At 56.1% G+C, this 11,302-nt stretch overlaps 3 protein-coding genes across 3 annotated transcripts in view; 2 read left to right on the plus strand and 1 right to left on the minus strand.

Annotated features, from left to right (window-relative positions):
• The window catches only part of VOLCADRAFT_55524 (uncharacterized protein), a gene marked incomplete at both ends in the record, with an annotated part of 3,627 nt that extends 1,767 nt beyond the window's left edge, over nucleotides 1-1,860 (minus strand). Inside the window, 5 exons of the mRNA XM_002946104.1 lie at nucleotides 210-311; nucleotides 701-781; nucleotides 1,168-1,239; nucleotides 1,554-1,694; nucleotides 1,816-1,860. Coding sequence (XP_002946150.1) covers nucleotides 210-311; nucleotides 701-781; nucleotides 1,168-1,239; nucleotides 1,554-1,694; nucleotides 1,816-1,860 — 441 coding nt within the window. The remainder of the gene's footprint in view (nucleotides 1-209; nucleotides 312-700; nucleotides 782-1,167; nucleotides 1,240-1,553; nucleotides 1,695-1,815) is intronic.
• A 917-nt stretch (nucleotides 1,861-2,777) lies between these two features.
• Nucleotides 2,778-6,476, plus strand: VOLCADRAFT_86128 (uncharacterized protein; the record flags this gene model as incomplete). Its single annotated transcript, XM_002945756.1, has 7 exons — nucleotides 2,778-2,883; nucleotides 3,264-3,319; nucleotides 3,569-4,053; nucleotides 4,486-4,597; nucleotides 4,873-4,977; nucleotides 5,451-5,621; nucleotides 6,288-6,476. The coding sequence occupies 7 exons, from the start codon at nucleotides 2,778-2,780 to the stop codon at nucleotides 6,474-6,476; spliced, it is 1,224 nt and encodes a 407-aa protein (XP_002945802.1).
• A 2,599-nt stretch (nucleotides 6,477-9,075) lies between these two features.
• VOLCADRAFT_72419 (uncharacterized protein) lies at nucleotides 9,076-11,221 on the plus strand. Its single transcript, XM_002945757.1, has 4 exons — nucleotides 9,076-9,299; nucleotides 9,760-9,837; nucleotides 10,042-10,233; nucleotides 10,417-11,221. Exons 1-4 carry the CDS (start codon nucleotides 9,257-9,259, stop codon nucleotides 10,701-10,703), a joined length of 600 nt encoding a protein of 199 aa, XP_002945803.1. The 5' UTR covers nucleotides 9,076-9,256; the 3' UTR covers nucleotides 10,704-11,221.
• The last annotated feature ends 81 nt before the right edge of the window (nucleotides 11,222-11,302 follow it).

Below are 11,302 nucleotides of genomic sequence, written 5' to 3' on the forward strand. Positions count from 1 at the left end.
CTTGGAGAATGGAAGTGTCATCCCTTCCATTCTCCAACCCAAACTCCTGTACATGTAGGAAGATATCCATGGCGGCGCTTGAATGCGTTCATAGTCTCTTAAACATGATGATATGGTGGTGTAGTCGTGGTGGAGGGGGAGTTACAAACGGGGCCCAGCCCAGCGTGCAGTCAGCGTGGGTCATCAGCTCTACCCGCACCACCCCATACCTGGAACAGGTAGGCGATGATGTCATCACTCTCGTACATTTGCTTCCCGCTGTTGGGGTCCACGAGGAACGGGAACTGCCGCTTACCGCCAAGCGAGATGGCCTGAGGGGCAGGGACACGGGAAGGCGGAACGAGGAGGAGGACGATGAAACGGGATTAGAAAAAAACAGTCGGCGGATCAAACATGACCCGTGATAACTGGGGACCTGCGCAGGCTGGACTGGGGAAAGGGAGACGGAGGGTTTGCTGCCTGGAAAGAGCCTTTTATGCCATCGCAGTAGCCCCGATGGGGACTGTAGACTAGTAACGCAAGTGCACAGCGGAGATGGTGAGGAGGAGGAGGAGGAAGCGGGAAGGGCCCACCCGGACCGGAACCAACCTACCCTATCCAGCCATCGCCACACATTAACCACACTGTTCCATACCGCAGGCGGACTGCACAGCGGTTCCTACAGCGCCCTCCCCCCTGCGCCCTCCTCGCCTCTTCCCACCTTGGGTCTCCAAGTGGCTCCATCCTTGGGGCAGGGGTACACCAGGACATCAAGGTCCAGGATGCAAATGGCCTCCCGCACCTGCCCATGAACAGATGAAGGCCAGCCGGGGGAAGGCATGCACGCCGGATATGGGCCCGAGCCCCGCCGGACGTGGGGTGGACGATGTCGCGCACCATGTAAATGGCCGAATGATGGGCCGGCCGGGTGGCGGCAGGCGAGAGTATCGTGGCCGGCATAGCCATAGGAATTTAAAGGGGAGGGGAAAGCAGGAAAGCACATCATCCAATTTGCAAGGCGGTGACGGCCATTCTAGCCCCACCCGACAACCACACACCATATAAACGAACAGACACATACACACAACCACGCGCGCGCGCGTAGCCCTACAGCCGTCACTGCTCCCCCAAGCCGCGGTCCGGTTCCTGGACCAGGTTCGCACCCAAATCTGTATCCGCCGCACCGACCTTTTTGCAGAAGGGGCAGCCCTCGAACTCGTAGAGCTCCAGGGGCTCGGCAGGCCGCCGCAGATTGGCCACCTGCGAGGTGAGGTAAGGTGGAGAGCAGGTTTGTGCCGCCAGCACTCACCCACGCACCCGCGCACGCAGCAGCGGCAACGGTACCCAAGGGCAGTGGCATCCATCGCAGCATCCGCCGCCAACGAATGCTCTTTTTTTCATTTCAGTAAACGTCCATAAAGGACAGGGATCGTAAAGGCCCGCTCGCCCGTCATCTGTCCGCCGCCTTCACTCCTAGGGTTCCCGAGCCCTGCCCCACGACCGAAGTCCTTCGATGTCCTCCCTCATCCGTATCACACATACATATATTGCTGCACATAACCACATTTCCTCACCTGCGACGACTCCGCGACCTTGCGCCCGCCCACCCTCGCTACCGCATACTTCCCATCGTCCTCTGTCAGGCCAACTTGATAGCCCAGGCTTAAGCCGCCACTGCCCAGACGAAGCAGCGCGGGGAGGGAGGCTGTGGCTATCTGGGGAACATTGCAGGTGGAGGCGGTGAAGGGGTCAAGGGGAGAGACAAGAGGAAGTGCGAGACTCGGGAGGTGAATGGGAGGGGGAAGGTGAAGGGGAAAACTGATCTTGTCGCCTCACCTCCATAAGTTGCCCGTCTGCGACGGTAAAGCGCTTCGGCTCGGGCCCGGCATTACGAAGCTCTGTCTTGGCAGGCACGGCGGCCTGCAAGCACGGTGTTGTCTGGGAGATGAGGAGGAGCTAGGGGCTGCGTGCAAAGCAACCGCAAGCAGGAAAGATTGATTTTCAGACGTCCCTAACCCTTGGCCCTTTTGTGTAGATGCAGCTCATGCGCGACATGAGCACCGACGGGTCGCGATGAGCTGAAACGTGTAAGCAGCGCTACGGAAAATCCATCCCATGGGTGTTCAACACGGACCAGCAGGCACCGATTTACCTCAGAAGGCGCTCCAGTGGACACCGAGCCTTCGGAAGATGCCCTAACGACACATGTGCGCCTTAACGCAACCCGCTGATGGCAGGAGGAGGTGGCCGCAAATGAGCGCTGCGTAAGTGTGCGCATTCTTTGTGTATGAGTGTTATTACTACAACAGATACAAAACTGCGAATAACGCAGCTGAAACTGTGGCTGCCCTAAAAGGCGATCTTCGCGTCCACAGAAATTCGTATTATGAAAGCATCTGTCGAGGATCGCCTATTCAGAGGGCATTGCTCGATGGACAACAGTCCCGTTAGGGCAAGAATAAGTGTACCCATAGAGCTTCCGGAATGCAACTAAGGAGCCCTGTTCTGCAAATTCCAGACGCTTAGCGCCCCTGACGCAACCTTGCTGCTTGTCGCTTCCGTAGTGTGAACACATACTCTCAATAGGAAAATAGATATGTCGACACAGCAAGAACAGCTAACGCGGTTGCAGTCTCTGCTCTCACAACTTTCTGCCCCACCAACCACGACAGCCATACTGTACCCTGGACCGGAAAGATACTCCATAATAATATTTCTCCTCAAAAAGTAAGCATGTCTGTACCCTTTTTAATTCCTAAGTTCGCGGTGTCAGCCGACCTAAAGCCCCGTCCACCCACATGATGCTCAGGTTGCTTACACCGGAGGTCGTGAACGTGCTCCAGAAGCGAATATCAGACACGGACCTACCAGGCGGGCTCTCGGCAGACGAGGCGCAGGCACATCGTAAGGATAGCGGACGGCGTGATGTCCCCACCTTGATGCAATTGCCACCTAAGCGTGGTACAACTGTCCGGCTCACTTCCCCCACCTTTTCACTCCCCAATTTCAGCCTTTTGTATCCCCACCTCGCAGTGGGACAAATCCATCCCATCCCTTTCGTATAACACCGAGGCAACCGAAAGCAGATGCGCCCTCCCTTGACACCCAACGCGAGTACAGCACACACACAGGTTGCAGGAGCGACGTGCCGATACCGCTGCTGGGACAGCTAAAACACACAGCGCACATCCACACGTGTCGCACACACGCCCCGCCAACACACAGCATTTCCCTGCTGCTCTCACCGCCCGTTTCCACCTCCCCTCCCCTTCTACTCTTCTCAGGCCTAGCCAGGATGCTGCTGTGCATCGATGTCCAGTGTCCAGTGGACCACGTGCGCGTAAGTATGTGGATCTGGTGTGGATGTGGGTGGATGGTTGCCTTGGCTGTGTGGCTGTCCGGACATGGGGGGAAGGCCACTGGCGACCTGATGTTCGGGGGTTTGGCCACATTTGGGTTCGGTTGTCTTTCCCTTCAAGCCCTCCTCAACCTCTAACCGCTTGATCCAATTTCCCCCTCCTAACTCCCCAACCATCTCAATCTCCCCCTCCCCTTAAAACACCGCTATCACCATCGCCCCCGTCCTCAGGGCTGCGCCTCTCTGGACGACTCCCTACGTCTGCTCACCTCCCTGGCCCAACTGGCCGCATCTCACCAACAATACACCAGGGAGGCAGCTGCCGCCTCCACCCAAACCTCCAACACCACCATAGCAGCAGCAGCAACAACAACAACCACAACCACCGCCACCACCGGCCGCGCGCCCAGCCCCGTGCCCCAAGTCCTGAACGCCACCACCGGATCCACGCCGCGCCATCGCACCCCCCCTCGTGGCAACAGCTTCACCGGCGGCGGCGTGCTGCAGCTGCAGCAACAGCAACAGCAGCAGGACCCCGGCGGCGGTGGTGTAGGTGTAGCAAGCGGAAGCGGAGCAGGGCGGTTGAACCTCGGTTCGCTTGACGGGGAGTTTCGGTTGTTGGATGGCCTCGCGGAGCGGCTTCCTCAGCTTCTGGAAGCGGGGGGCGGGGGGAACTGGTTCCCCGGGGACATCATTGCGGCGCTGCAGACCTACATGTGTGTGTATGTGTGTGGGGGGGAGGGCTGGGAGGAGGGGTTAGGGGGGTCGTAGCGGTAAGGGTAGTAGCGGCAAGGGGTTGGAAGGAGGTTGAAGGATGGGGTGGGGGGTTGGACGGATCTGGATAACTGATTCGGTGAGGTGGTTGGGCGGAGATGGGAGGGAGGGTGGAGGGAGGGAGGACGGGAGAGGATATTAGATTAGCTCAACACGTGGGGCCCCCAGTTTTTGGGGCCCATGTGCATGGAGCTGACCCGTGTGTGCACAACTTCCCGGCCTGTTTATTTCTTCCACAAGCACACAGGCGTATATGCGGACATACAAACGCTGCGTCTCTGTCCCTCCCGTTCCCCTCCCCCGCAAGTTAATTTCCGCGTTTTGCATTACTTAGGTTACGTAAGCTTCCCCGGTCCCGCCACACACACCCGCAGGCAAACCTTGCCGCACATGCACGAGCTGGTTGCCGCAGTGGACCAAAGGTCGCAAAAGCTGAGGGGAGAGCTGCCCGCTCTGAGAGCGGAGGAGGCCCGGCTGGCGGCGGAGGTGCGGAGGAAGAGCCCGCTTGTGGGGAGAGGGGGGCATGGAGGCGCCAGGCAGGAGAGATGCAATATGGGCCAGGGTGCCCTCTCGGGATAAAGGAGAAGACGAGCTTAGGATGAACCAGTCCTTGTTCACCTACCTATCGGCGCCCCGCCTCCTGACCAGCGACTAACCCACGACCCACCTGCTCCTCCGGGAACCCGCACACAATTGGCTCTGTGCACTCCTACACAGGATTACAAATCCCCCCCCAAAAAAAAACCCTCACCTACCAGCAGGTGACAGTGGCGGGTGAGGCGGAGTGGCAGCGCCATGCGGAAGCCACCAGGGCCGAGCTGGCCAACCTGCTGGACAGCTCAGCAGCTTTCTTCCGCACATTTCAGGTACGTAGGACTTGTCACGGCTTACGCTCTCTCAGTACGCGAGTACCAATCTGTCTGGCAAGGTGCGGCGAGGCGAGGCGAGATGACTTAGCCCTCCAGGCCCGGAAAGCCCCCGATGCGCTTTCGGACGGACCTGGCCCGTCAACCCCGTTTCCGCACCTCCCTTACCTCGTATTTCCTGTGGGTCCCGCCTGCTCTGCCCGGCTCTTCCCTGCGCTGGCGTTCCCTTTCCTACCTCCTGTCCACTCCGATACGTGCCGCACCGAACCACATAACGCGTACATCACGTCACATCAGTTGGGCCTGCTCAGGAAAGCTGTGTTATTGGTCTTACAGCTTTGCGCGTCCCACTGCAATGCTTTTGCTTTTCGTCCTTCTTCTTCTTTTCGTCAAGCCGTCCTCCCCCTCCTTACCCCGTGTGTGGTTCGTGTGTGGTTCGTCTTTCCCCTCCTTACCCCTCCTCTCGGCAACAGACGGGGCTAGGTGTGTGGTGTGCCGCCAGCCGGGCCACTGACACTTGCGGGCTAGGGCCCCTGGCCTCGGAGCTGCTGCAGCGGTACGACGTACTGAGGCGGCTGGGGGCTGACCTGGCACGTATCCGCCAGGCACACACAGCCATTGTCAGCTGCGCGCCGCCGCTCACGGTAAGGCATGCGGGAAAGAGGGACAGGGAGTGGGGCGAATGGAAGGACGGGGAGTGGTGGATGGAGGCAAGGGAGGAGCGCCCTTTCATGAGCATTGAGCCGCAGTTCATTGCTTTCTTCCCTCATTCGCACCTCGTACCTCTTCCGCCGCTCTGGTGTAATACGCTTTTAGCGATTGGGCTGCTCCTTCGTGTCGTACGGTGTTTCTTTAATAAGATGCGCAAAGCGACTCACGAACCAGCCGACCCCACTCCGCTTACGTCGCCGCTCCACCGGACGGCATGTGGCCCATTCCCACCGGCCCAGGTACCAGCCTTAGGATTGAGCGTGCTCGCGTTAACATGCTCGCGATAAGCTAACGGCAGAATGTCCTGAACCTGCTGCGGCTTCGTGCTCTCATCGCGCGTCAACCTTTCCTCAACCACCCCAACCCCCCCTGGCCCCCGGCCCACGACAACCGCAATTACCCGCATCTAGGCAAAATGCCAACCCCAGTTTGGAACCCAAATTCCGACTTAAATGCCCGACTCCTATGTCATGTTCACGATCAATCCATTGCCGATTGCCATTTGCTGATTTCCGTTATCATTCCAAACCCGACCCGATCCCGACCTCTAAACCCTTGAAGTACCCCTGCCGGCCTGTCCTCCTTTGCACTTTGTAAAGCTGCTGGAGCAGCACACGTTGTCTCAGCTGGTTCGAGCGGGTCAGACGGCAGTGGAGCAGCTGCAGGAGCGAATTGCAGTGGAGCAGAGAGTGATGGCGGAGACGGAGGCCACAGGGGCAGCAGCGGCCGCGGCGGCGGCCCGCGGGGCGGCCGCGATGGCGCACGAGGCCGCCCGGGTGGCCATATGACTAACTGGTACCAGATGTCAGGTGCGTTGTATGTGAAATCTTATTTCATTCGACGCTGGTGGTGCGGTTTCGGCGGGATGTGGAAATATGTGCGACGGCCAATTGGCGTTGTTGTGTTGAAATGCCATGGCTGTTTGAAGTTTTGGTAGAAAACGATGGTTAAGGGGCGGTGGTTGCGGAGCCGGCTGGGACCCTGGGCTTGCAGTGCCCAACTTACGAACAACATGGCGCTATGATGGATTACACTCATGTCACCGTTGCGATGGACTGTCTGGCAGGGTGCAAGTGACGGGGTCCCGTGCGCGCACCGGGAATGTGCTTTCCTTTGATGCCCAGGTTGCTAGCTTCTGCTTGTCGATGCTACTGCGCCTACTCGCTTTGCGTTTTCCGACCTCGACAAATTTATGTTCTCTTGCACATGCGTATGCAGGATGCCTTTGAGGCGCCAGGGCGCACCGTGAAGGGCTACTTGAGGACAGAAGATCCTGGCCCTAAGTGATGGCCGTTCCCATGCCGTACAGCTATTTATGATCTGTGCGGTGCGATGCCCGGTGCGGCCAGCATAAGCCACCTGCTATTCACAAGAAAGATGATCACCTTGTTTACGGTGGCCAGGAGCGTTTCGAAATTGTTCCGTACATTGTACTGCAAGGGACCATACCAGGTTGTACGAATATCGTACAGAATCCATTCAACTTGTGAGGAGTCCCCGCTGTTGGATACATCTGGCTGTATCAGTCCCCTGAACCTGGTTGGTTAAAACAGCATGAGGGAGGGGTAGGGACTTTGCTCTTTCTTCCGGTGGACAGCTGCATCAGGCGCACCGTAGCGCGCTCAGTGGCCCACATGTTCCGTGCCAGCGCTGACCTGCTTTGTTCACTAAGAAGTGCAAGCAGAAAAAAACCGATTAAGGAAGGAAACCGCAGGCCTACACATGATCCCAAGCACGAAAGCCGGGGTTCTGTCTGAAGAGATGTCGAACCGGAAAGACTGTATAACCTGGTGATTAACTGAAGGACGACCAGGAGCCTCGGCCAGCTGCCTGAGAGGACAAAGAGGCCTGTGAGCGATTGGCTTGGGAACTACGGCACGGAAGCACGTAACCCCTTAGAGGCATTCAACTGCTGAAGAGACACGGTTGGGTTTAATGGATCAGCATCGTTACGATGCGCCGAGAGATGTGCTACGAGGCGTGAACTGGTAATTAGGCAGGCACAGCGTCCTGGCAATCTGGAAATGGTGGGAACACCCTGTACCAGACAGTGATCTCAATTATCGCCGGAGGAACCTGTCCTCGGGAGATCGGACGTGGGTCGTGCACAAAGCAGGTCCATGTGCGATCTGTTTGCCGCAGCGAGCGCGTGCTTGTACGCTCAGACTGCAGTGCACGTGCTTGCTGAACGCACACAATGACCTCGTCGAAGCAATCCTAGCATGTCGAGACCGCGAGGGACGCGTTGTCTGTTATGGTTAGAAGAGAAAACTTGCAGGACTGTCACGTTGTGGGTTCAGGGAACACTTGCAGCACCGCAACTGTTGCATTGTAGGTCTATGCTAAGAGTGTGAGGACGTGCAAGCACCTGCAGTCCCAAAATAAAGTGTCCCGTAAAGGACATCACGCATGTGGGACGCACAACGACATGGGGCGATTAGCGCAATGGGCCATTTCATGGCATCGGTACGGCAGCGTGGTGGCATAGCCCCCTATTCAGCGCAACGACAGTGATTCAAAAGGGCCCAGCGGTTTCAAACACTTTGCTGGCGTCGACTAAGGAGAGTCATGGGAATTCCTTAAAACAGTCCTTTATAACGACGATGGACGATCGCAGCCAGCCCAACGGCGGGTAATCCACGCCTAATCGTGCGGGGTCGATTTTCCGGACCAGGAGAAACGTTGGTACAGCTCTGTGTGAACGCGACATGCAAATATCATACACGTATCCAGGGGCGGTGGGGCAAACCAGCGCACGGGAACCCAAACGCGGAAACTCATGCACACACACAAACACACAACTTCGCAGTAACGGGTGTGCTAAGTGTCAGTACGGCTGTACATACAATCGGCACACACCACACGCTAAGAAAGCAGCACCATGACGTCAGGAGCTTGTGTTGCATTTTGCGCGCCATGCACTGAAAACAACGTTTTTACACACTAACAGAAGAATGTCCCCCTCAACCCAGGGTTCAGGCAATTGTTACAAATCCAAAAGCTGCTGACGAACTTGGGCATCGCGTCCCTGCAGAAACGGTATACTGACGACTGTGACCGATCTACCGAGGGAGAGCGCTGATGGCGTTAGATGCAATGGTTGTAACTACACATGCAAGGCAAAAACAAGAAGATATAGTGCAAACTTTACGGAAAGCTCAGGAAACCAGGTTCAACAATAGGTCCCCGGGACCAAGCACCGGGAGCAGAGCGGAGTGGCTACGCGTACTCCATGCAACTATGTATTCGGAGTTAGAAGTGCGAGTATCTATTCGAATTTGCAACAGCCTGAATTTCGAACACGCCGGAGAGTCCAGGAGGGCGGGGGATTTTGGAAGTGATGTACCAATAAAAGGCATTGCGGCATTGTTGCTCCTAGTAAGCGCAGGCTGAGTACATTGACTCTTCAACACAACTTTCAAAACGCAAAAGTTTACACTTAAGACTTTTGCTCATTCTGACTTGGTCTTTCCGACACGGCTGAGAGCCTACAGAAGACTCTACAGGCCTGTCAAAAGTTATCCTTTTGACTGTTTTGTATTAACTTGTGAGCTTGCTGATAATCAAGATGGCCGGAGACAAGAGCGCGAAGGAGACAAAGAAGGCCGCAGGTGAGCCTCCAGACGCCGCCACGCTTTCGATTGAATCCTCCGCATTATTTGTCTACCATGTACGAAGGATTGCCCTTGGCTTGTTTCAGCTGGCCGGCTGCTTCAGCTGGTGCAGTACAGGGCCACTTCTCGCCATGGCTGTCCCCCTATCCCTGCGAGGACGCCCTATGAGTGGACCCACGGGTCAAACACTTTCTGCTTACAGATCAAATTTCATACATTGTTCCTTCTTGGAAATTGCTGCGTGAAGCTATTGAGGAAGGCTTGCGCGGCCAGGGGGATTGGCGCCCATTCTGACCCGTTGACCCGTGTAGACCGGCATTCCCTCGCATGCTAAGAGCTTTCATACCCAGTTCTTATCATATTAGTTATGATTGAGATTGCTATTGGCCCTTGCAATGCGCTCAACTGTTGTATCCTGTCTTTCTCCCTCCGCACTGCCTTCATTATGCTTGCTCAGGTGACGCACCTAAGACAAAGGCCAAGCGAAAGGACGAGGGCAAGGAGGAGGCCGAGCGCCCCAAGAAGGCTCCCAAGGGTGAGATACCACTTCGTTCAGCGGTTTATCTCATGGTACTCCTAATACTTCTAAGCATCGCACGGCATGGCTATCATCATTTTCCTGCACTTGTATTATTGGCCACATGTGTGCGCATGGTCATACTCCAAAGGGACTTAGCCAAATGCTGTACGGCATTCCTGGCCTGAGTCCACCATGTTTCCGCCCTCCTGATCCGTGTAGCCGAGAAAGCCGCAACTGCGCCCAAGGCCAAGGCTGAGCCCGCCGCTAAGAAGGGCAAGAAGGCCGCTGAGGAGGGTGGCAAGGCCAAGAAGGAGAAGAAGGTCAAGGATCCAAACGCACCAAAGAAGAACCTTACAGCCTTCATGTACTTCTCGAATGCGCAGCGCGACAAAGTCAAGACAGACAACCCCGGTAAGGTGCCTTCAAGCGTCCTTTGTGCCGTTTTGGGATGCATGCATGCCAGGATGCGTGGTCTCCCTAACGTACCCAGGATGTGGAGTTTCTGCTGTTTGCAATGTTCTCTCGCAACTTTGTACCACCATTCCGTCCAGGAGATTTACCCCGTTCTGTTTTGACCAAACTTTCATGGGGCAGGGGTTTCATTCGGTGAAGTCGGCAAGCTTCTCGGCGAGAAGTGGAAGTCGTTGGGTGCCAACGAGAAGTCTGAGTACGAGGAGAAGGCCAAAAAGGACAAGGAGCGGTACGCGAAGGAGATGGAGGCATACAAGGAGAAGGGTGGGGAAGGCGCTGCTGCACCCGCAGCAAAGCCGAAGGCTAAGGCTAAGCCGCCCCCTCCCAAGAAGGAGGAGGAGGATGAAGATGAGGACGACGACGGAGATGACGGAGAAAGTGGCGAGGATGAGGTCATTGACGATGAGTGAATGTGATGATGAGTGAACTTCCCGGCCCCCTGCCGAAATTGGGGTGCGCTAGCGAAAAACTGCCTTGAATTTTGCCGTTGGTCTATTTGTAATGCATGGAGAGTGCGATACCCTGTTGTTACTGTATGATTGGTGTCTGCGATAAGTGGGGATAGAACTGATGCTTCAAGACTTGACGGGTGTTACGCTGTTCCGGAGATGCCGTTTCTGATGACATTTCCAACCAACGTTTTGCCTGACTGGACGAAGACAGCAGGAGTGCATGGTGCTTCTCCCAACCGGATGCAAGCGCACGGTCCAGACCTTGACCTATGAAGACCTACCTGTGGTGATTGTTGTTTGGACTTGCTCGGACACGCGGGCGATAAATCTGACTTTTGAGACTTCTTGTGCGCTGCATGTCTTGGAACCGCCTCTCATAGAATACATCTGTCAAATGCGAGCACAACGCATGACTTCTGAAAAATCACTGGTTACTTCGACTATCGCCGGCTATTAATGTAAAGAAATCTTTCATGTACCCATCTCCTGTGTCTGAAAACATGATACATGTTCCGGCAAGAAATAAAGGACAGGTTAAACCAATCCAACCAGCTAGA

Source organism: Volvox carteri, assembly GCF_000143455.1.
Source record: "Volvox carteri f. nagariensis unplaced genomic scaffold VOLCAscaffold_1, whole genome shotgun sequence".
Taxonomy (NCBI): Eukaryota; Viridiplantae; Chlorophyta; class Chlorophyceae; order Chlamydomonadales; family Volvocaceae; genus Volvox; species Volvox carteri.